The sequence below is a fragment of the Acomys russatus genome, chromosome 1 (assembly GCF_903995435.1).
Source record: "Acomys russatus chromosome 1, mAcoRus1.1, whole genome shotgun sequence".
Classification (NCBI taxonomy): Eukaryota; Metazoa; Chordata; class Mammalia; order Rodentia; family Muridae; genus Acomys; species Acomys russatus.
In genome coordinates this window covers 7006942-7027484 of record NC_067137.1, presented here as the reverse complement: position 1 = coordinate 7027484, position 20543 = coordinate 7006942, and the positions used below count along the sequence as shown (strand labels likewise).

The 20543-nt window shown below is 49.9% G+C and overlaps 1 protein-coding gene across 1 annotated transcript in view; it reads left to right on the top strand.

Annotated features, from left to right (window-relative positions):
- The window catches only part of Epas1 (endothelial PAS domain protein 1), an 82204-nt gene that overhangs the window by 38298 nt on the left and 23363 nt on the right, over positions 1–20543 (top strand). The window contains exons 2-6 of the mRNA XM_051159618.1: positions 8384–8574; positions 15715–15866; positions 16239–16323; positions 19834–19952; positions 20072–20277. Coding sequence (XP_051015575.1) covers positions 8384–8574; positions 15715–15866; positions 16239–16323; positions 19834–19952; positions 20072–20277 — 753 coding nt within the window. The remainder of the gene's footprint in view (positions 1–8383; positions 8575–15714; positions 15867–16238; positions 16324–19833; positions 19953–20071; positions 20278–20543) is intronic.

The window sequence follows — 20543 nt, the reverse complement described above, 5'->3', positions numbered from 1 at the left end:
ACTGTCTCCTGCAAGGCTGCCTGGGGCAGGGAGGCCAGGCCCGATAAGCATCTCCAGTTGGCCCCTGCAGAATTGACCATTAGGGGACCAAGTGGGGTGCGCCCCCAGACATTACTGTCAGCTCTGAATGCAGTCCAGGCCTGCTGCTCCAGGGACACTGACCCTCTCTGAAGGTCAGGCAGCTGCAAGCTAAACTCCCCACGAGAGAGGAGGCTGAGCTGAAAGACCATTATCAGGGCTTTTCCTTCAGAGATGGGGCCATGACAGCTCCGCCCTCACTTTAGCCACTCCAGCAACCCCTCCTCCCTCATTTGTGCTGCTAGGACAGAACAGACACCATCCTCTTCACAAAGGGTCGGTTTGTCTAAGCACACCGATGTCTTTCTTCCTGTCCAGGTCTCAGTTCTTCCTGAGTTCTTAACTCGGTATCTTCCATTTTGACTGTTAGAGTTTTCCTCCGCTTTGTAATAAAAGTCTCCGACTGACCACTACTGCCTTTAGACAACTTTCAGGAGGATGCTCCCAGAAAGTGGGTCATCAGAACATTGTCTCTGCAACATCACATTCCTGCTCGCCTTTAGAATAACCCTCTGAGTCGTCCCGTTCTTTTGAGTACCTCCAGTTGTGGCAAAAAAAAAAAAAGAAAAGAAAAAAAAAAGCTTATCAGCTGAGAGTACATTTTATTCTTCCCAAGAACTATGAGCTGTCCACAGCCTGGTCTGGTGACTAAAAGGGCGGGTAAGTTGGGGAAGACAGTCAGGGGTTAGAATGACGTCGACACTATTAAATTTTGTAACCGATACTCTTGTGTGGCTCCAACATTAATTCCAAAATGACCTTCCAAAATACATAGAGCAGTGGCCACCTCAGCAGAACAAGCCCTCATCGCGTTCTCCTGAAGTCACTCTTGTCATGGCCACCACCTTTTGGTGACACTTAGAGTAAATCTCTAATTTGAAGTCATTATTTTGATGTCTTCCTATAGCATCTAGTAGAGAGATGGCCCCGTCACCCCCAGATAAAATCTGTTTAGCTTATGATAGTGACTTCAAATTTTCTAAGAATGACGACTATGGACACCTTGTAAAGGGGGGGGGGGTGCGGTCAGGTCTCAGTTGTAGACCTGGGCTTCCTGCTCCCTGGGCTGTGTGATAACGGGCCCTGATGTCTGGAACAGTGAGGACTCCCGGAGTTTTTGATACACGCTAACATTGAAGATGGCTGTTTTGCTAAAATGACATCTATGGCAGTAATTCCAATGTAAATATGGACCAAATGGAATCATTTAGGAAAAGCACTGTATTCCAGAGCCCCACAAATGCCAGTTTGCTTCTCCTCCTAAATGCTTGAGAGCAGGAGTAATGGTATTTCTAAGACATCCTTAACTTGAGATCACACACATAATGCACACAAAAATCAACAAAAGGGCCTTTAAAATGTGACAGCTTTGGACAGGCGTGGTGGTACATGTCTTTAATTCCAGCACTCAGGAAGCAAAGGCAGGCAGACCTCTGAGTTCGAGGCCAGCCTGGTCTATGAAGGAAGTTCCAGGACAGCCAGGACTACACAGAGAAATCCTACCTCAGAAAAAAAAAAAAAAAAAAAAAAAAAAAGACGACAGCGTTTTAACCGTGGTTCTTAGCTCTGGGTTCATAAGAGCTGCAGGGGGCAAGAGCCATGATGCCCTGCTTGTACCTCAGAGACATCAAATCCAAGTCACTCTGAGCCAGGACCCAATGGCCCATTTTTAAGGCTCTGCCAGTGAGCAGCCACAGTCAAGAGCCAGAGGCTTCAGCTCTGCTGATTTCATCTGTAAGCTCTTGACTCCCTCTGGCTCTCAGATTCAACACTGGTATTTTCTTCTTCTTCTTCTTCTTCTTCTTCTTCTTCTTCTTCTTCTTCTTCTTCTTCTTCTTCTTCTTCCTCCTCCTCCTCCTCCTCCTCCTCCTCCTCCTCCTCCTCCTCTCTTCCTCTTCTTCTTCTCCTTCTTATATTATTTACTTACTCTTACATGTGGCATGTTTTGCCTGTATGACTGTGCCGCTGTGTACATGCAGCATGCACAAAGGAAGGTGTGGGGTCCTCTAAGATTGGAGTCACAGAGGATTGTGAGCCACCATGTGGGTGCTGGGAATTGAACCCCGGTCCTTTGGAAGAGCAGTCTATGCTCTTAACCATTGAGCCATCTCTCCCAGCAGGCAGTTCCTGTACAGCAGCGTCACACCCTCATTGAAGAGCCTACTCTCCTTCCCAATTGCACTGGAGCCCTATTTCTTGCATTCAGGGCCCCCTGTGACTTAGCATGTTTAGAACTTTGTCACCAACCAACCACATTGACCCAAGCTGGTTTAATGGGCCTCATCCTTCTCTCTGACCTACTGAAATTCACTGACTTCTCCACCACTTAACCTTCTAGGGTAATAGACTTATGGCTCAGATACCTGATGACTCTAGCCACAGTAAAAGTCTAGTCAGAAGCTAGCTGAGCAACCAACTTCCTTGGTGGTATTGGAGACAGCTAGGCTCCCCTTCAGGCTGTGGTCACTTGGAGGTCAGAAATAAGGATCATTTGGGCCAGTAGAAGTCACTGTGGATGAATGCATCAGCGATCCGCTGCCACTTACAGCATCATGTGTGGTCACTGTGGATGATGCATCAGGGATCCGCTGCCACTTACAGCATCATGTGTGGTCACTGTGGATGATGCATCAGGGATCCACTGCCACTTACAGCATCATGTGTGGTCACTGTGGATGAATGCATCAGGGATCCGCTGCCACTTACAGCATCATGTGTGGTCACTGTGGATGATGCATCAGGGATCCGCTGCCACTTACAGCATCATGTGCGGTCACTGTGGATGATGCATCAGGGATCCGCTGCCACTTACAGCATCATGTGTGGTCACTGTGGATGATGCATCAGGGATCCACTGCCACTTACAGCATCATGTGCGGTCACTGTGGATGATGCATCAGGGATCCGCTGCCACTTACAGCATCATGTGTGGTCACTGTGGATGAATGCATCAGGGATCCACTGTCACTTACAGCATCATGTGCGGTCACTGTGGATGATGCATCAGGGATCCACTGCCACTTACAGCATCATGTGTGGTCACTGTGGATGATGCATCAGGGATCCGCTGCCACTTACAGCATCATGTGCGGTCACTGTGGATGATGCATCAGGGATCCACTGCCACTTACAGCATCATGTGCTCTGACCCAAGGTTATTTTGCCAGGTGGAGTTGCAGCATCATATATTAAGGCTCCATATTCTTTGGTCCAACTAACCAGAGCTAGAACATTTGGAAGGAAGTCCTGTGTGTGCTGAATATGTGCAGCCATTTTTTTTTCTTATTATCATTCCCTGGACAACATAGTGTAATAACTACATATACAGTGCTCACATCTTAGGACACATTGTAAGTCGCCAAGAGCTGGCTTAAAGTATATAGGCAGATGTGTGCGGGGTCTGCGCAAACACTACAGCCCTTAAAGACTTGAGTATATGATGGCTTTGGTGTCTGTGAGGGACTCTAAAGCCGCTGTCCACTAGCAGATGAACAGCTGCACCTGGACCTAGCGATCAGGCCATCTGGTCAGTCAATTCTGTCTCACCTTTAGTTTCCTGAAGTGTTTGCTTCCTTTACTTGGGAGTAAACCTTTCAGATTCACATGTGTTTCCCCTCAGGGAGAGCTATTATAAATGAATGTGTATGGGGCAGACAAGCTCTAGCCAATCAGGAGCTGCCCCCTCCCCAGCTGTAGTGTGGTAGGGAGTATGCAAGGCTGCTTGATGCAGCGCTGGACTCTCCTCGGACATACCTCATCGCAAGCCAGCTCTACAGCAATGGGGGCTGCATGTGTTCTGCCTTCCGACTCCTCCCAGTGTGAACCCCAATACTGGCTCTGCTCCTTGGGTCCCAGGACTTCCCTAAGGCTATCGGGTGCTGATCCAGAGATGGAACTGTCCAAGCGCCAGGGAATCCTTTATAGTGTATCTTTTCTAAGTGTGAACCTTCCTCTTCCCGTAGTGTGGGTGGGATCTGATTTGTAGGAAAGTCTGTAGTAACACTGGGTGTGCAGAAAGGTTCACTAGTTTCTCTGCTGCCAAGGAGGAAAATTGGGAGGTTGGGACCCAAGAAAAGCTAGAACTGAGACAAATGATTTAGTCTCTCTAGCTCCTGTCTTTAAGGGTTATTGTGAAACTCAAATGAGGTAACATACATTTCTTTTAGAAAATATTTTCCGAACCCCCAGGCTGTTGTAAGCGCATCATCACTATACTTCCTCCCTGAGTCCCTGTCCCTGATGTTAACATGTGGCCTCTATTTGTTGCTCTCGTTAGTGATGACAGGTGTAGCTGTTGCCCCCTAATTAGATTAGCTTACTCCTGGAGAGCAAGGTTTGTGGGCCTCACTCGCTCTCTGGTGACTACAGGGCCCCAGTATGGGGCCAGCACACAGATCTCAGTGTGTGCAAGGAAAGCAGCCAGAACCACACTTAGGTGGTGTGTTTCACACACAGCTTATTATATAGGGCCTCCTGTGGGGACAGGAGCATCGCAAAGATGGCAGGAGAACTTAGGAGACATGAGCAACATTGAGCAAGAGGCCACCAAGTCTTCCAATTACTTACACATTTAGGGGATGATATCTTTTTAAGAGAAGCCAGTGGATTCTAATATGTAAATTTCAGGATAAATTCAATAAAGAAAAGCAAACCATGGCCATTATGGAACCCATCTCGGAAGAAAAGTATTTCAGGAAACAAAATCCATTGTCAACCTCGGAAGATGTCCAGATCTGGTGTGCAGAGGTGATCAGGGTCAGCCTGTGTGCCATGGTCCCGTACCCCAGACAGCCTGCTGGGTGATGAAAGACAGGTGTTATGGCAGAGTCCAAATGCAACCGATGCTCATGGCAGCCAGACGGCAGATTTCCAGTCTGCCAAGGGAGTTTTCATTGCCAAACAACCTTCCTAGGCTTCTGTGTTCATCTCCTTTTATCCTGACAAGGTATGGAGCCTTCTTCCTACTTTATAAGTGAGGGAACTAGAGCCCAGAGGATGGATTTTCTTCTCCAAAGTCACAGGGGCTGATGGCATTGTGACCATCTACAAGCCCGGGCTTCTGTTATCTGCACCTTCTGTTAATTATTCTTGTTCTTCGAGCTTGCTAATTAAATGATTTCAGTGTTACAGATTTTTGTCTATTTTTTCCAAGAGTCAGCATTAGACATCTCTGGATTCTGTCAAGGTTAACTAGGAAATCTAATTAAAATGAAGCTAGTTCTAGAGTCCAGCTATAAAAACAAGACAGCTAAAGTGGAGTAGGCAACTTTTGAACCAGGGGTCTGCCTCAGGGTGTCAGCCTTTCTTCTAAATGTTCAGGTGTTGAAGTTTCTTCCTTCTTGCTGAGGAAGGGTACAAGGGTACTGCCCCCTAGGGACAAGCACTGAAGAGAGTATTGCGCTGTGGTGGGGAAGAGAGAGAGAGAGAGAGAGAGAGAGAGAGAGAGAGAGAGAGAGAGAGAGAGAGAGAGAGAGAGCGCACACACACACACACACACACACACACACACACACACACACACGCTGTGTGTGTGCACGCGCATTGCAGGTGGCGGGGTAACGTTTTATCCCCAGCTCTGCCCCTAATTACATAATTGCTCTAAGCATGCAACTTAACCTGCTTGGGTCCGCTTCCAACTCTCTGAGATGGGGGGCAAGGGTATCACCTGCCTGCTCTCCACACATGGCTACAAGGATATAATCAGGCAGCCTGTCTGCTTGCTGACTGGAAACCCTCTCAGTGCCTATGTAGGCTCCAGCTTTAAGACCTTGGGGAAATGGCATACTATGTTCTGAGCCTCAGTTTCCCTATCTGTAAATTGCACAATGTCTACCAAGCTGTGTCAGAGAGAAGAGTCTAACGGGGCAATATGTACAGTTCTTGTGCAGTGGCCAAACACGCTATATTAGTGAGTGTGTGTGTGCTTGGAGGAGCATGGCCCAACTCAGATCTCTAATGCCAAACAGAACCCCAAGTCTAGGTAGCCTGTTTCCCATGGCTCTTCCTCAGCCACGGAGCCTCTTCCTCTCCAAGGGAGGAGTCTTGACACAGTGAGGGGCTTTGTCCATGAAAGTGTTGCTGCTAACGCATAGTCTGTGTTGACTGCTCCACCCAGCCTGCTGCTCTAGCTGTGTCTAATGACTCCATCATGTGTTTGACCCTGGGGTCAGGAAGTGTGAGGGCTGATGCTGAAGAGTGGAACTCAGGCTCTCCTCCCTGGATCTCATGACCCAGCACTGCGGGTTCCACTGTAGGCATCCCCCCTGCCTGCCTGCCTTTGTGATGCCCAAAGCCTGTGCACCCTTAACATGCTCTGTTCCCACAAGCTCGGCATGAAGATGCAAAAATCTAGGGACCAGTTTCTGCCCTTAAAGTCTGGTAGAAGATGCAAAATCTTCTGAAGGACAGGTTCTAAGAGGGTGAGAAGGATTGGGTGTGGGATTCCTGAGAGCCGGAAGTCAGGGAGCGGGGGAAAAGGAAAGAGATAGACGAGGGAAACAGAAAGGGGAGCGAGGACAAGAACATCCAACTCCTTTATTTCACGATCTCTCACAAGGTTCTGCCCGACCATCTGGAGTGTGGCATGGCTCTTTCCTGCAGCCTGGTATCCAGTGGGTAATCCATCCCAGGAGCTGGATGGTCTCTGTCTACAAAAGTCAAAACAGGGCTTCTGTCGCAAATCTACAGCAGGGGTGGGAGGCATGCCAACACTCCAGGAATCCCCAAGTAGCCATTTTTGGTCCAGATCATGAGAAGCTCAAAGCCAAACAAGAGGGAAACAAGCCCCTGGGTTTGGCAATCAATCGTAGAAGGTAAGGTAGAGTAAGCCAGCCTGGAGCCGGTGGGATGAAGGCCTTGAAAGCCACAAAGCACATTGGACATCTTCTACAGAAACAAAAACCAAATTAATTTCTTTAGGAAACAAGTGATTATCTGTTATTTATAGAAACACAAGAAAACACAGATAATCACTTGGCAGACCAGGGAGGGTGGGAGTGGGGCTTCCTAACTGTGCTACCCTGCGACTCTCAATAGTCACTAATGGCTGAGCACCTAGGTTCTGGGGTAGCCCTGCCCAGGGCAGCGCCCACTGCTCCACTTACCAGCCAACAGGCACAGGTGAATTGTTTAGCTTCTGTGGCCTGTTTTTTTCATCTGTATATTAGGGATGTTACTAATGTCTGTTCTCACAGCACACCGTGACGTGTAAAGATGCTAACATGGTATCACCTGAAATAGTAGCTGAATTATACCAAACACTGTAACTGTGATACTGTGACCATCATAAGCGTGTTGGCTACTTAGCGTATTTCTAGCCATCCCCTTGTGTGTCATGTGTAAAGTGTTACGTGTGAGGCATATGTGCTCCTAAGGACATGGTTGCCCTACACTGCTGATAGGTCACTGATAGGGTACCAAACAAGGAGACGCTAAGCACCTTCGTCGTCATCGAAGCTTACAGAGTTAGCAAGTGGAGAAGTTAAGGGTTCTGGCACAGATATTCTGACTTTTAAACTCACTCATGTTAGTATTGATACGGATTTCCTAAGAGTTCCAGTTTCTTTAGGGCCTCTGGAAAGAGGCAGGTTTGGGTGTGGGTGTGGGTCTTCCTCCCCTACCCTTCAACAGAGAGGAAAACAAGCAGGCATCAGTCTGGTACCGCAGGCCAGCAGGGAGTGCACCCACTGCTGCTTACACTATGCCCCTTGGAGGCATACACTTTGGGGCAAACTGAGGCGTGTCGCCTGAGTTCTCTATGAGCTTTCCTGGCAATCTCAGCCTCTGCTCTGGCATCTCCCTCAGATCTGAAATGGGAGCTCAAGTCCCAGGCTGGCTTTCACTTTCACTGAGTGCACCTTACCTGGAAAAAAAAAAAAAAAAAAGAGAGAGAGAGAGAAAGAGAGAGAGAACTTTGCTCTCAAGGGCTCTTGGCAACACCGTGTATGGCCAACACCATGCATGGCTCTGGCCATACCCTCTTCATCTTCCCTTTCCATCGATGCCCTTGACCCCTGTCCCCAAGGTCTGTTAATTAATCTAATCATCAAGTCTTTGTTGAAACCCTACCCACATGAAGACCACTTCTGGCCCTTACAGGGGTACAGGAGAAGGACGCCATTTGAGAGGGTAACGGCAGATACAGAAACAAAGCCAATAGCGAAAAGCAGCTTCTTGTAGCTACACTGGGCTGAGTCAGATTGGTTGAGTGGGAGAGTTGACGTTACAATGGATAGGAGGATGTGGCCAGGAGTGTGATAGGATGGCAGTGACATCCCAGAGACTAACCCCTTGGTTCTCTATTTAGGAGCAGCTCAGAGCTGAGGAAGGAGAAATCCCGAGATGCCGCCAGGTGCCGGCGCAGCAAGGAGACCGAGGTCTTCTATGAACTGGCTCATGAGTTACCCCTGCCTCACAGTGTGAGCGCCCACCTGGACAAAGCCTCCATCATGCGGCTAGCTATCAGTTTCCTGAGAACACACAAGCTCCTGTCCTCAGGTAAGGCTGGCAGGTGCTGCCCCAGGCTGGCATGTCCCTGAGCCCAGAGGGCAACCACTGGGAGTCAGCCCATTTGCTCTGTTCTTCCACCATCTGGTTTCTGGGGCTCTGGGGCTTGAACTCAGGTTGTCAGGCTTGGCAGCAAGTGCCTCCACGTACTGTGTCACCTTGCTTGGCCCTGTCCCTTCATTTTAGCTAGCTCCTCTCTGGCAATGGTCTTATTGTGAGTAGACCCAGGGGAAGAGGTCAAGGATAGGCCCAAGCAAGGGTGTGAGCACCCAGAAGCAAGAGAGAGAAAGGGGCTGGGTGAGCAGACGAGAGCTTCTGCTGGAAGGCTGGCTCTGCCATACGTGAATGTGAACACTGATGCACACCGTGTTGGCTCTGCAGGAAGCCTTCTGTCCTTGCCTTCCAGCCACATCTCTAGTACATCAGAGAAGATGTGTAGAATCCATCTATGCCCTCCTTCTAGACTGTTAGGTAGGCCACTCCATCGCTCAGAACCATGGTTTCTTTATGTATAAATGGGAACCATTCATGGGGCATAGGAGTTAATGGAGACAGTAACTTAGCTGTATCCTTTTCTGCAGGGATAACCCCTTGAGAAATGACAACTTCAGGCATCACCCATCCTCAGCCTTTGCCTAGCATCTCTTTTCATAAAAAAAAAAATTGTTTTTCTTCCTTTCTCAGAGATACAGTCTTCAAAAACCGTTTCCTGTTAGGCTTTACCAGGAAGAGGCAGCCCGGGATTTCCACTTTCGGATCCTAGGCCTAGTACTGTCAGATTGATCAGTTCTGTAAGGAAACTAGACAGCGTGTAGCAGCTAGGCTGGCGCTCCTGATGGGAGAGGTGTCTGAGGGCATGAGTGGAGGAGGAGGGCAGATTCTGTGGCTCGCCTCCAGCTTCCCTAAGCGAGTATGGTGCACTCTGGAGATGGACTCCCTCTGCCGTCCTGTGAGGACGTGGCTATTCTGGGAAAGAGCCCCTGCGCAGAGGGGATCCAGTGTGAGGAGGGAAATCAGACTGGCCTGTGCTATTCTGGGCCCCGTGCACAGGAAGGATATTGTGGGAAAGACCTTCAGAGGGGAGAATGACTGCTCAGGGACCCCACCCTCACCCCCACCCCCACCCCCACCCCGAGGCTGCAGGCTAAGCCTGTGCTGCAAGGCTGGGGTGACTGTGCTGTCACAGAAACAGAGAAGCAAGGGCAAAGATGCTGCATAGACAGACAGACAGACAGACAGACAGACGGACAGCAGGGTAAAAGGAAGCCCTCAGCTGCAGATACAAATGGAAGAGGGAAACACAGGCCAAGGCTCCCCATGAAGCCTGGACTGCCGAATAAAAAGGCTGACCCCCTGCCTTCCTTCCTTTTACAGAGGTCTTTCCCCTTGGCGAAATGAGGCCAACAGACAGATAGGTGGTCTGTAGGCTTCTGCAAAGCGCGTCGGGCAAAACGTGTTGATAAGGGCCATGGAGTTGGAGACCAACAAGGGCAAGCCACAAGCAGTGGGTGGACAGAAGGCTCTCAGAGTCCTGTCTGTGCCCTGCTCTTGTAGCAGGAACACATTGTCTATGCTCGCCCACACAGAAGCCTGCATGTCCTCCTCGGTGCTTGCGAGGTTGATTTGCAGAGGCTCGCTCGGGTAGAATTGGATCTTCTGAGCGTATCTGCCCTCATGTGTCCCCGTACAGCCCCTCCCACACTCTGTGTACTACATGAAGCCACAGAGAGTAGGACTGGATCTTCTGAGCGTATCTGCCCTCATGTGTCCCTGTGCAGCCCCTCCCACACTCCGTGTACTATGTGAAGCCACAGAGAGAGGACCAGACATCACACGTCCCAGCTCAGGAGCTCTGAGTGTTGACAACAAGGGCTGCCCGAGCACGGACATGGCAGAAGCCTTGGCACATGAGCTCTAGGCCTCTCTGTCCCAAAGAAAGAAAATGATAAAAAGTTTCAACTTTTAGTCCTGGTGTCCTTGAAGGAGGAGTGCTCATGAGTGCAACCAGGAAAGGAGATGGTGACTTAGCCTTCCTTGTCTCTACTGTTTTCTCAGAGGCTCCTACGAGGCATTCTCTAGACCAGGTGTAGAAACTGTCTTCAGAAGTAGAGTGTAAAAACAACCTTTTTCCTCCTCGTCCTCCCTTTTGTTTTAGTGTGTGCATGTGTGCACTCTTGCAGGGGACAGAGGAGAACTTGGGGTCTAGCTCTGTTACTTCATTTCTTTCAGACAGGGCCTCTCGCACAGCCTGAAGCTCACCGTTTTGGCTCGGTCGGCTGGCCAAACTCCCAGGATCTCCCTATGTCTGCCAGTCAACACTGGGGTTACAGGCACACATAGCCAAGTCTAGCTTTCCCACATGGTCCTCTTTTTCTTTTCTTTTTAAATAATGGTCTTAAATTTTTACTTATTTTTACCATATTTTTTCAGACTATAAGGCGCACCTGACCATAAGACACACCCAGTTTTTAGAACAGAAAAACAAGAAAAACAGTAAAAAACAGCAATCGGACCATAAGACGCACGCCCCCCCCCAAAGTGGGGGGGGGGGGAGATTAGGGTGCGCCTTATGGCCCGAAAAATACGGCATATGTGTTGGTGTGTATGGGGAATCAGAGGAAACTTTGGGGAGCTGGTTCTCGCTCCCCACCATGGGTTCTAGGGATCCAGCTTATGTCAGGCTTGCACAGCAAGCCCTTCAGCCTTCAGAGCCATCTTGTCAGCTGAATCATAGGTTCTCATGGTTTTTGTTTTCCTCCTACCAGATGAAAAGATTACAGGATTTTGAACAGATACCCCCTGCACTTGGAATATTGGCTTGGCAGTCATCTCTCCTTGCAACTGTGTACACATTTTTTTTTCATTGGGCCTTAGATAGTCACCTGCAACATTGTTGGATGAATGAAAGACCTTTGTCTCTAGCCTAATGTGCAAGCTAAAGCTCAGAAATAATTCTAGCAAAAAGCATTGATCTTTTGGAGAGATGGTATAAAAGAAAAACCAGGGTGAACCGTAACGTCCTTGGATTAGTGTTTCAGTTCCAGTGTTCCAGTGTTACCACATCCACTTTCCCAAGTCAAAACAAACCAGAGGCTCATTACTTAAGCAAGTTGAAGTTGTCTGCCTCAGAGTTCAAACAGCTAAAAAATACCAGGTTTGGCATTAGGAGGGCTTCTTCTTTGCTTAGAAACATGCTTCTCTTTGATTCTCACAGTAGGCTGTTGTGTGTGGGAATGTTGGAGAGGAAGCCTCAGCACTGAGAAATCCAGGCTGCGAGTCGGGGCCACAGCTGAGATCTGTATCACAGGAAGCTAACTGAAACAATAGTTTTATGGTCCTCGCTTCCACACTGCGCTGAGGACAGAACACATTCTGGCGGGGACATGAGTGGAAACATCACTTGATTGTCTTAAATCCTCTTTCAAGATGAGTCCTGCACTCTGCGACCCAAGGGGTGTCACTGATACATTTTGAGAGCTTTAGACCACAGCAAATGTAAAAAATGGCCTTTTTGTGCTAATTCTGATTTGAGGCTTCCTCAGACTTGTGCCTGTTTTAAAAAGAAAAAAATCTCTTTACTGCAAAGTTGGAAGTCAGCACAAGGCAGGCTTCCAGACATAAATGTCATGTTTATTTTTGCTTATTTTGATTGGATTTATTTCTGTTTGATTCCTGGCATTGCCTAATGAAGACACATAGTCTTCAGGAGATGATTCTCTGATCCCCAGTCTGGGGAAGGAAAGACATTAAAGCCCAAGACATGTGGCTTTAAAGTTCTCACCGTGACCTTTCCATCAGAAAAGTGGGACAAAGGGGATAAAAATTATGGCAGCAGATGTAGTTTCTGTGCCCTCTTGTGCCTTGTGGTGAGACATATTTCCCCTGGTTTTCATCCCACTTTTTAACTGTCCCACTCCCGTGCCCCACCTATATTCCAATCAAGGCCCTTCTTTGCCCTGTTTGGAAGGAAGCCAGGAAGATGATTCATGCCAGGATGTTAATGGCTGAGAGAAGCCAGTAGTCCCTTCAAGAAACACTAACCTTGGTCACCTCATTCTCCCAAAGCAAAACATTTGCTCCGTAGATAGCAGCTGATGGTAACCCTGCATGGCATTTTATGAAGGCTAACACAGAGAGGGAGGATGGGCTGAGCAGATGTGGAAAGAATGTAATAAAAATCTCTAGCGGGGGACTTCTGGGGCACACTGGGACTTCATCCAGATCAGGGGAGATCCCTCCCTCTCCTGAAAGTGTGAGATAGCCCCAGCCTGCCCACAGTCGGGTAGGTAGACAATGCAGTAAATGGCCCATACTCATTTCCTCGTGGCCCATGTGGACTCGCTTTGCTGTCGGTCTATCTGAAGGGTGTGAGCACTATGGTAGCGCCGAGAGGGGAGGGACTACATAGGCAAAGCCTTTGAGAGGAAGGACCCTGCAGATATAACCTAGCCCCAAGCACTCTTGAAGCAGGAAGCCTGTTAGGAACAGTCTAGCAATTCCAGGATTTCTCCTCGAAGAAGGGACGCGCGAGAAGGACAGACCTGGTGCGGTACGAAGGCGGCCGGCACCCTGGCCAACCTCAGTCCTGGCACAGCCTGGTCTCAGAGAGCCAGTCAGAAAAAAAGCTGCCTGCCCTGCCACCTGCCAGTTTACCAGAGACGACTGGCTCCTACCATCCTGGTGTGCCACCCAACATGCGCGGCGCTGCCTGAAGGAAATGAGCAGTGCTCCGGAAAAGGTGCTCCGAAGCCCTCTCAGCTGCACATATCCTGGCTGGGGGAGTCATCAAAGCCTGTTTACTGGGGCTATTTTTAGCATTAAAGAATCTGGTCCTGCTCCTTCACCAGCCATGCTCCTTCTCAGAGGAGGCGGCTGGCTATGCCACAGTCCTCCTTTGAGATTTGAACCCTGACGGGTCTTGGGAGGCAAATGGCCAGGAGGTTGGACCAGAGATAATTAGAAGACCCAGCCAGGACCTTAGTGAGCAGCTACCTTATTTTGTACCAGTGCCTTGCTCTCCATCATCGCCCGCATCCCGGGAAGGGCTCAGACTCGCAGACCCCATGTGTCGACTCCTCAAGTGGTGGGATTGTTTTCATCCTTTCCAGCTCTCTGCAGGACAGGCCCAAGCAAGCAGCTGGCTAGCGAGTGGCTGGGGAGCCAGCGCTTTGTCCAGCCAAGGGCAGACACAGAGGGAAAGCTTAGTAAGGACAGTGGGTGAGAACTTCTTTCCCCACGCCCAGTGCAGGGTCAGATATTTGTATCTAGGGGGAGGCTTGATGTGGACAGCTGTGAGGCACAGCAACCTCACTTTTCAGCGGAGGCTCTGGGCTCTGGGGGCAGGAGAGGGATGTCTGCCTCCCTTGTCCAGGCCGGGAGTGACCTGGCCAAGTGCCTTCATAGACTCCCAGCGGGATACACGGGTGATTGCAGGAGCAATAGTTCCACTGGAGGAAGAGACCACGCCCGAGTCTAGCTGCCTCAGGGTCCCAGGGAAGGAGGAGAGCTGCTGGCATCTTTGACCTTGTAGTCACTGTGACTTCGGTCCCAAGATGTTCTGTTTCTCATCTTGGTCCCAGAGCACCCTCTCGCTCCTTCCCTCCTAAGGCCAGCAACCCGCCAGGGTAGCCAATTTCGCCACCTCCTGGAAGACAGTGGGCTGGACACTGTGGAAAGCTGCTTGCCTGTGATAGGCCAGTCAAAAACAGGAAACTTTAAGCAGAATTATTTTCTCCAAGCCTAGTTAACCAAAAAAAGGTTGTCCTGGGGTTATTCCAGATTTTGAAGTCAGTGTTACCACTGAGATCAAAGAAGCTGAGGAGAAAATAACAACTCAGTAGGTCTCAGAGTTGTGGCCTCTGCTTGTCTGCAGAAAGTGGCCACCTCGCTGGTGTAACCCAAATGCAGCCGAAACCCTGACCTTGCCCAGTCCCAGACTGGCTGGTTTTCCCTACATGCGGGACTGTAGTGTAACCTGGAGGTGAGATAATGTCTTCAGCATGCGGTCCCTGGAGCAGCAGCTTTGACACGCTCTGTTGCCAAAGTAGTGCTTTGAGATGGCACATCTCTGCCCATGGCTGGAAGAGGGGTCCTTCAGAGCACCGAGCCTTCTTTACGTGCCTAGTTTCTGATACTGGGACATGGGTCCTCTGCCACCAGGTGGGCTCCTTGTGGTCCTAGGAGGAACCCTGCCCCATGTGTCCTGGAGTGGCGGGCCGATCTTGCACAGCCACTGACAAGCCTTTCTAGCCTGGTGTGAACTCTGCTTACAGGGCTCCTTAATGCTGCCTCTTTGTAAAGAGTCTCTCTCTCTGCACCCCTAGTTGGGTGCCCACTGTAATGTGTGCAAGTGTTCGCTTAGCTTCATGAGGCTGTGTGCTCTGAGTTATCTGCCTTGGCTCGGAACAACTTGAGAATAGCGACAGTGTCTTAGAGGGAGTGGGGGGTGGTGGATAAAGAGTTCCCAGGTGTTGACAGCATTTTAAGTAGTTTACATGCTCGGTCTTTACTGTTCAAATCACACTATTCCACTTGCTGATGAGGAAACAGTTGTTACCCAAAGTCATAACCTAGTGGGAGGCAGATCTAGGAATAGATCAGGGTTTGGATTGGACTCCAAAGCCTGTAAGATGGTTGAAGGTGGCCATTGCATTCATCCCTGGGGCTTGCGAACTGTCTAGACGTCACAACTTTTGGCCATGGTTTTACTCTTGTACGTCTATCTCCATAGAATCAGGGCATTGTAGAGTCAATAGAGAAGATTCAGTGCAGCGTCTGTGGTTATTTCTCCATATATGCTAGCAGCTAAGCTATCTGCTCCGGCTGCTGTTGTTGCTGCTGCTGCTGCTGCTATGGTAATTAGCGTTCTATCTCTAGACTCTGTCACTACCATTACTACTGCTGCCGTAAGTGCTGTTACCGCAAAACCCACGCTGGGCCCAAATCACTGCCAACGTGTCCCGGGTGTTTCACTTAGTGTCCACTCATTAGGCATGTGGCAAACACTTCGGTAGTCGGCAGTATGCATTTCCCAGGAAGTCCACCCTGTGCCCTAGAGCCGTGCCTGGCAGCCCCCTATCTTTCCTTCAGTTGTGTGTGACCCTCACATGTGTGGGTCCCTTCCCTTTCCAGTCTGCTCTGAAAACGAATCGGAAGCTGAGGCTGACCAGCAGATGGACAACTTGTACCTGAAAGCCTTGGAGGGTTTCATCGCTGTGGTGACCCAAGATGGTGACATGATCTTTCTGTCGGAGAACATCAGCAAGTTCATGGGACTTACCCAGGTGACACCCTCCTCTGCCTCTTTACAAAGGAAAAAAAAAAAAATGGCCTCATTTGGGAGATAGAAACTAATGGGAGGTCCTGGCCAGCATCTCCCAGAGCCTGAGAAACATGTTCCCAATGGAATGGGGCTTGACATTGCTTGTGGCTGTCCTAGCTAGAGTGACATGGCATCCCTTATGAATCAAGTCCTTGTCACCATTAATAGTGCCCTGTTACAACTGTAAGTCCATGGACCTAATACTGGCCAGATACTGTCAGTGACCATCCGATTGATCACCCTCCTAGTCTCCGAATCCAGACGTATCCCAGCTTCCTCCTGGAGTCCAACGTCATTGTTAGGAGTAACAACGTCTGTCTTGCCTTTGAAACAGGTGGAGCTCACAGGACACAGTATCTTTGATTTCACTCACCCTTGTGACCACGAGGAAATCCGCGAGAACCTGGCTCTCAAAAATGGTAACGCGTTCATTCATTCTTCTGTGTTTACGCTCTCCTCGTGATCCCTTCCCCAAAGGCCTACACAAATAGGTCACGTGGATTGTTATGACGCCAGGGGCCGTGTAGCCTTTGAGATGAGCTTACACGACCCAGCACTTAGCATGGCGGGCTCCTAATGGCCACCCATGGTCCTGATGTCACCCTACCAGGGTGCTCCTTCTCTCAGTGGGTTTCATCACCTGAGATCAATCAATCATCTCTGCCGAGTGACACCACCCAAACCAATAACTTCATCTATGCCAGATTATTTATGGGAACTGCCACAGGTGTCTTCCGTCATAAATCAAGCCACCCAACGCACAGGCTTAAGCAACCTCCCAAGTTTCTGTGGGCTCTGTGGGCAGGTCTCTTGCTCTATGTGACATCAGCCAGATTGTAGTCATCAGGGCCTAGACTGGGCTGAAGGGATCAAAATGGCTCACCTGTGGCTTGTATCTGGGAGACGGGGACCACAGCTGTCACTCTGTGGAGCCTCATAGTAGCCTTCTTCACTTGGCAGCTCAGGACCATTGATCTCCCTTCTCCCTACAAAGTACAACAGTAGGAGCTAGCAGACCTGCTCAGGCCTGAGTCCTGAATCTGAGACATTACCACTTCCATGCCGATTTTTCTGGGCAATGCAAGGTTCAGGCCTGCCCTAGCTGGGTGGGTGTCCAGGAGGCATGGCCCTTAGGATCGCTGCTGAAAAGTAACTATTACAGGAGCTTGGAGATCTTCAGGAGAGCGAACACTCTGGGGCTGGAGAGATGACTCAGTGGTTAAGAGCACAGGCTGCTCTCCCAGAGGACTTATGTCTGCCTCCTGGCTCCCATGACCAGTGATGACGGGTCACAACCGTCTGCAATTCCAGCCTCAGGAGATCCAGGGCCCACTTCTGGCCTCTGTAGGTGTCTGCACAAATGTGCACACGCAGATAAAAATACAATAAATCTTACAAAACCAAACAGAAGGAGCCACGGCGGTAGGCAACAGTGGCTCCAGTGACTGACAAGGTCCTCTCTGAACTTGCGACCCTACTGCAGGTCTGGACAGACTGTCCACATGAAAACATCTTCTTTTACTTCTCTCACCTGTCACTACTGTGGGGTGTGTGCTCATCCAACCTGAATAACAAAGGCAGTGGTACCACGCCTGCCTGCCAGGTTTGCTCATTGCCATTCATGCTGTAAAAGCTGAGGCTGCGTCTCCTTACCTCTCCTGTTGGTACAGAGGACTGTAATCCACACTTGGACTTACAAAGCTTTGTAAAAGTATAACCACCTCCCTTTCCAACACCGCCCTGGCTTCTCACCTGGGTCACTGCAATTCTATCTGAAGGCCTTGGGCAACTGGCCCCCGTGGTACACAGGCTGGGACCACCATGAGTATGTCTTGCCTGTGGGGCTGAGAAACTCTTGGCTGTGTAGACTGATTGATTCTCTTTGGTGAAGGGGCTATGATATTGTTGGAAGCGCTTTCTTTCTTTTCCTTCTTTCTCTCTCTCTCTCTGTCTCTCTTTCTCTGTCTCTCTCTGTCTCTCTCTCTCTCTCTCTTTCCCCTTCCTTCCCCTCTCTCCTCCTCCCCCCCCCCATCTCTTTTTTAAATAGGGTCTTACAATGTAGCCCAGGCTGGCCTTGAACTTGCATTCCTCCCTCCCAAAGTCCTGAGATTACAGATATGCACCACCATACCTGGGGTCCAGAAAAGCACTTGCTAAAGAGGTGTCCCTCATTCCTTTTCTACTTGAGAACTTGCTGGTCACTGAGTTCTTGGTCCCAGCTCAGCTTCTGGCTCAAATCTCTGTTTTCATGAGCTGAACTAAGTATCTCGCTCCTGTGCTGCTCAAAGCCTTTTCAAATCGATGGCAAAGGCGAGGCTGAGTGTAGTATTTTCTAGCTCTCACGTGCCCTGGCTCACGGCTACAAGCCTCCTCCTTATCTGAGTAAAACTTAGGTCTTTTGGTTCATGAGTGGAGATTTGGGATCCATCAAACTCAGTGAATCTCGCAGAAGGTTCCAGTCTGTGTAGACCCATGGTCTAAGAACAGAGTGGCGGAGTAGGTTCCTGGAGGAAGGAAAGGTGGGGCGACAGGCTGTGGGGTGCTTGGATGGTGAGGTAGAGAGCCTCCAACTTTGTTCTGTTGAAGATATTTATGCTGAGGTGGCACCATCCAATGTCAGAGACTCTGGAGTTGGCAAGTTAGGAGCCTACAACAGCAACAACCCAGACAACCGGTCACAAGTAAATCTCCAGCCCCCTCATTCCTAACTCCTGAGGTGGGGTGGGGGCTCTCCATGCACAGCTACAGCTCATCATAAACAAACAAAAATTATGTGGGTTCCTCCCCAAAAAAATACTTCAGTTCACTTCAAGGATGCCCGTCCTTCTGATACATGCCTCTTCTAGACTGTGTCAGTCAAATAAAGCAAGGGTCCTCCGGGGTGTGGGCCCAGGGGCTGGCAGCTTCTCGTAGGAAGAGCAATGTGACTGCCTACTGCAGGGTGCTGGCCTTTGGAGGCCAAGAATGGGTACATACACAGTTTAGACACTGCTGGCCTGCATTTACTACCCTGCATAGCAAGAACCAGAGGAAGTGGGCAGGCTCGGGAGATGCTGGGAAGGAGAGGAGCTGTGTGCCCTTTGTCCTAGTGATTTCCTTAATCCTGTGTGAAAGGTGATCTAATGGCTCTTTGTCAAGAACATCTCTAAGATGGACTTGTCCACCCAGTTCCAGTTAAAAACAAGGTGTGTGTGTGTGTGTGTGTGTGTGTGTGTGTTCATTCCCCTCCCCGCTTCCTTGACACATGTCCCTTTGGGAGAAAACTAATGGTACATAATCCAGAGCATGACCCCAGGCTGTAGACAGGATATACGTTTCTCATGTTCCTGAGAAACAGACTAGAAAGAGCAGACAGGAGGGTCGGAGGATAATTCGAACTGGAAAGACTTATGTCCTTGGAGCAACCATGGTTGCTCTCAAACTTCCCACTAGAGGACCCAGGCCTGCCCCAGGGGAGGCATCTGAAACTGTGGTCATAGCCTCACTCCTCTCAAGCGACAAACACTGAGTGTACTAAGTGACTGCATGCTAAGGACACTGGGTACCAAACCATCAGGCAGCTCCTGCCTTCCGGCATCAATGCTCTTGGTGATGCAGTAACATAGGAGCTTCTACCCAGCCTTCCTTGGGTACAGCGCCTCTCTCTCCAGGATGGACATCAAGAGCATCCGGCTTCTGCAGTGGAGCATCTCTGTCTCTTCTAGTAGCCCCTCCACTCTGAGTCTCTATGGGCGTGGTGTTAGCCAATAGATAGCCCCTGTGTGAAATTGGCTCAAAGTGCAGCAGCGGAGGGATACCATGAGTGTTAGGCCATGAGGGACTCTGTGCCTATGGCAGGTGCAAGCACTAAACCACAAACCATTAGGGAGCCTGACTACAGGAATGTGATTTGGGCTAATTCAGCTGATCCCACACCCGTCCCCACTCAGGCTCTGGTTTTGGGAAGAAGAATAAAGATATGTCCACTGAGCGAGACTTCTTCATGAGGATGAAGTGCACAGTCACCAACAGAGGTCGGACCGTCAACCTCAAGTCGGCCACCTGGAAGGTAGGCTGTGAGTCGTGGGTTGGAGCCTCAAGTGTGAGCTGGGAGTTGGGGGATGCCTGAAGCCCTGCCCCTGTTCTCAGCACTCTCGGCCTTGCATGACTTCTGTGGTTTGTCCCCAGGTCTTGCACTGCACTGGGCAAGTGAGGGTCTACAACAACTGCCCCCCTCACAGTAGCCTCTGTGGCTACAAGGAGCCCCTGATGTCCTGCCTCATCGTCATGTGCGAGCCGATCCAGCACCCCTCCCACATGGACATCCCCTTGGACAGCAAGACTTTCCTGAGCCGCCACAGCATGGACATGAAGTTCACCTACTGTGATGACAGGTGGGGCCCTGGGAGTAGCTAGTATGAGCAAGGACAGGGTGGCTCTTACGAGTGTGTCTGTGTGAGTAATGTACCTACAGCGCGGGGACAAGACTAGGACGTAAGTGTTGCGTTGCTGGTTGCAAGTTTGTAGACTTAGGTCACTTTCCCAGTGCTCCTCAGAGGTCCATGCTATCATAGTTGAAGTCTCCCATCGACACAGCCTCAGGATCTGTCTTGAGAGCAGTGCTGATGTGTGACTACTGTCATTCTTGTGGTGTGTGCGT